The sequence below is a fragment of the Gekko japonicus genome, unplaced genomic scaffold (assembly GCF_001447785.1).
Source record: "Gekko japonicus isolate JY-2015 unplaced genomic scaffold, Gekko_japonicus_V1.1 scaffold2655, whole genome shotgun sequence".
Lineage (NCBI taxonomy): Eukaryota > Metazoa > Chordata > Lepidosauria > Squamata > Gekkonidae > Gekko > Gekko japonicus.
Genome location: NW_015160302.1, coordinates 220,592 through 223,860, shown reverse-complemented (window position 1 = coordinate 223,860; position 3,269 = coordinate 220,592). Strand labels below are relative to the sequence as shown.

Genomic DNA, 3,269 nt, shown 5'->3' with positions numbered 1-3,269 from the left:
ACAGGGGGGCCTCCCGCCCACGCAATCGGGGGGGGGGGGGGATAGGTTCAAGTTTAACAATGCAGTTCTAAAAAGAGTTCGTCCTTGCTCCCCTCTTTGGATTAGGATTTTATGCTTTTTAACCCAATGTTATTGTTTGTTTATTTAGAAAATTTTATACCACCTCTCCAGGGTGTGAATTCTCCAACCACCCTTAAGCCTCTATGCAGAATCCTGCATCAGTTTCTTTAGTACAGTTTACTCAATTCTTCCACAACCATCTTTCATATGCTTTTCTTACCCCATCAATACAATTCACTGTCCCAAGTCAGTGGCTTATTAAAATGTGAATAATCAGAATGATTAAGTGCCCCATCATCTTCAGTGCTGAGATGTGTTCAGGGGGAGAAGATCCAGATCCAGACCTTTTCTGTTGTATTTGTGTTGAGATGTGTTCAGGGGGAGAAGATCCAGACCTTTTCTGCTGTATTTGTGTCTTAGCACAGTAACCAGTTCACGTTAACCCATTCTAAGGATACATGTGACCCTACTGGCAAGACTTGCATCTGTAAAAGCTAATGTGGTATAGTGGTTAGCATCAGGCTAGGATCTGGGAGTTGTTGTTGTTCAGTCGCACCGTCGAGTCCGACTCTTCGCGACCCCATGGACCAGATCACGCCAGGCCTTCCTGTCTTCCACTGTCCTCTGAAGTTTGCTTAATTTCATGTTCGTTGCATCTATGACACTGTCTAACCATCTCATCCTTTGCCGTCCCCGTCTTCTTTGACCTTCAATCTTTCCCAGCATCAGGGTCTTCTCCAGTGAGTGCTCCCTTTTCATTTGGTGGCCAAAGTATTTGAGCTTCAGTTTCATTATCTAGCCTTCCAGGGAACAGTCCGGGTTGATTTCTTTTAGGATTGACGGATTTGATCTGCTTATAGTCTGGGAGACCCAGGTTCAAATCCCCCCTCTACCATGGAAACTTGCTGAGTGACCTTGGGCCAGTCACACATACTCAGCCTGACCTACCTCACAGGGTTGTTGCGAGGCTAAAATAGAGGGGAGGTGAATGATGCAGACTCTTTTGAGTCCCCATTGAAAAGAAAAGTGGGGTACGAATGAAATAATTGGAAGCTACCCTGATTGTTCACAGTTGTTCTTGGGTTGTAACAAACTCCCTCTAACATATATTAGAGGAGGAACCTTGGCTTTGTATTGGGTCACTTACAGAGCAATCTTAAGTACTTATACACCCTTTTAAATCCATTGAATGGGCTTAGAAGGGTGTAACTCTGTTTAGGTTTGCACTGTTATATTGCCTCCTAGGGCAGTATACCTGTGCAAGAAAATAAATCTTGTGAGCTAGTCAGATTCCACAGGACAGAATTTTTCCCTGTTATACACAGGCAGGGAATCTGACTCAGTTTTCTCACAGGTAAATTTGGCTTTGAATACCGGGGATTAAAGAAAGGGTACGTGTTATACTGACTTGATATATTTGGGAACAGAAATGAGTAATCTTTCAATGGATTCCAGGGAGCTCGAGGACAGGAAGAAGATCCAACATCTTTTGGCTTTGGTGGGGCCAGATAATGGTGAGATCACCTATTTTCACAAAGAACCACCGCACAAGGTAAAAAAAAACAAAAACTGTTAATCTGCAGTATTTTTTTTAGTAGTGGTTGTTAAATTTTATGTCAACCTCTGGTTCACAAAATAGATTAAAACAAGTGTAGCTGTGTTCCCAAATCATGAAACAAAAGCTAAAAGGTCAAGCAGTGAAAAAGCTAAACAACAAGAAATCATTAGTTCTGGAATCCATTGAATAAAGATGCCACCTGGACCTCCTTGGGGAGGTTACTCCAGAACTGGGGCACTGCCACAGGGTATGTTTTGTATACATAGATCAATTTATCGAAGGACGGGTTTGTCTAGCCCCAAGCAATGTTTTCAGAATGGCTTTTGAATGCTTCTTATACAGATATTTCAACAGGCTACCTTCAGCTATCTTTGTTTTGGTCACCTTATTTGCAGTCTACCATACAGTAAATATACAGAACAGGGAAGGATACTGTAACTAGCAGCCTTGGTATCTAATTTCTGGGTCCTAAGCAAATTTACCTGGCTACTTCTGCGTGAGTGGTTTAAGGTTGCACAGATCCAGTGTGGAGAGGCAGCCAGGATGAGAACTGCATATATTCTGTAAGAGCTACAGTCCTGAGCCTCTTGAGAGCCAGTTTGGTGCAGTGGTTAGGAGTGCAGATGCTAATCTGGGAGAACCAGGTTTGACTCCTCCACGTGCAGCTGCTGGTGTGACCTTGGGTCAGTCACAGTTGTCTCAGAGCTGTTCTGGAAAGAGCAGTTCTTGAAAGAGCTCTCAGCCCCACCTACCTCACAGGGTGTCTGTTGTGGGGAGGGGGAGGGAAAGGAGGTTGAGACTCCTTCGGATAGTGAAGGGCGGGGTATAAATCCAATCTCCTCCTCTTCTTCCTCTTCCTCTTCTTCCTCTTCCTCTTCTTCCATTTAAAAGAGGGGGGGATGGGTAGTAGCTCTGCTGAGCAGTTTCTTTTTAGCAGGTTCCTTTAGTGCTTGAGACAGGTTTATGTCAATATGCCAAACCATTATAAGAACTGCTTGCTACATAACAGGGCGGAGTGGAAAGCTTATGGCTCCAGTTCCAAACTGTATGAATTCTGTACTTCCTGAGGGCATCCTCAGGAAGGTCTGACAACATTGACATTGTAGTCAGCAAACAAAGAATCTTCTTCATGGTCTCTCTGCATTCACACCTCTGGGATATAGTGCACCTGCGCCTACCTCGATCGGTTCCTCTTGAAAGCGAAAGGGATTTTCGCGCCCGCTCCCCCGTCACGTGCCAGCCCCACTGTGCATAACTAAGGGAGGGGCACGACAATCCCGCCAGTTCTCTTCTGACCGCCGCACTAGTAGGATCTTCTCTGCTTCGGTCGGTAAAAAAAATGGGCTCTAGGCCTGTTCCTGGTTTTTTTCTTTTTGTTTATTTTGTTAATTGAAAGGACTTTGTTTCTACGGATTTTATTTCCTTGAACTCTGTTGTGTGTCCCCTCAGACTTCGCGTCACGTTTCGGAGTTTGCACTTTCACCGATGTCGTCAGGACACTTCAGGACATGCGTCAATGTCGACTGCCACCTCAGTTTCGACGGGTTCCCGATACCGACATATAGATGTCGACCGCCCAATGTTTACGCTCGGCCCAGACATCTTCGTCCGATGCCTATACTCCCTCCATAATGCAGGGAAGACCAGGGCA

General features: G+C 45.0%; 1 protein-coding gene across 1 annotated transcript in view; it reads left to right on the top strand.

Moving 5' to 3' along the window:
- Positions 1-3,269, top strand: part of CCDC77 (coiled-coil domain containing 77) — a 30,073-nt gene that overhangs the window by 6,647 nt on the left and 20,157 nt on the right. The window contains exon 4 of the mRNA XM_015416275.1: positions 1,516-1,612. Within this exon, the coding sequence (XP_015271761.1) occupies positions 1,516-1,612 (97 nt within the window). The remainder of the gene's footprint in view (positions 1-1,515; positions 1,613-3,269) is intronic.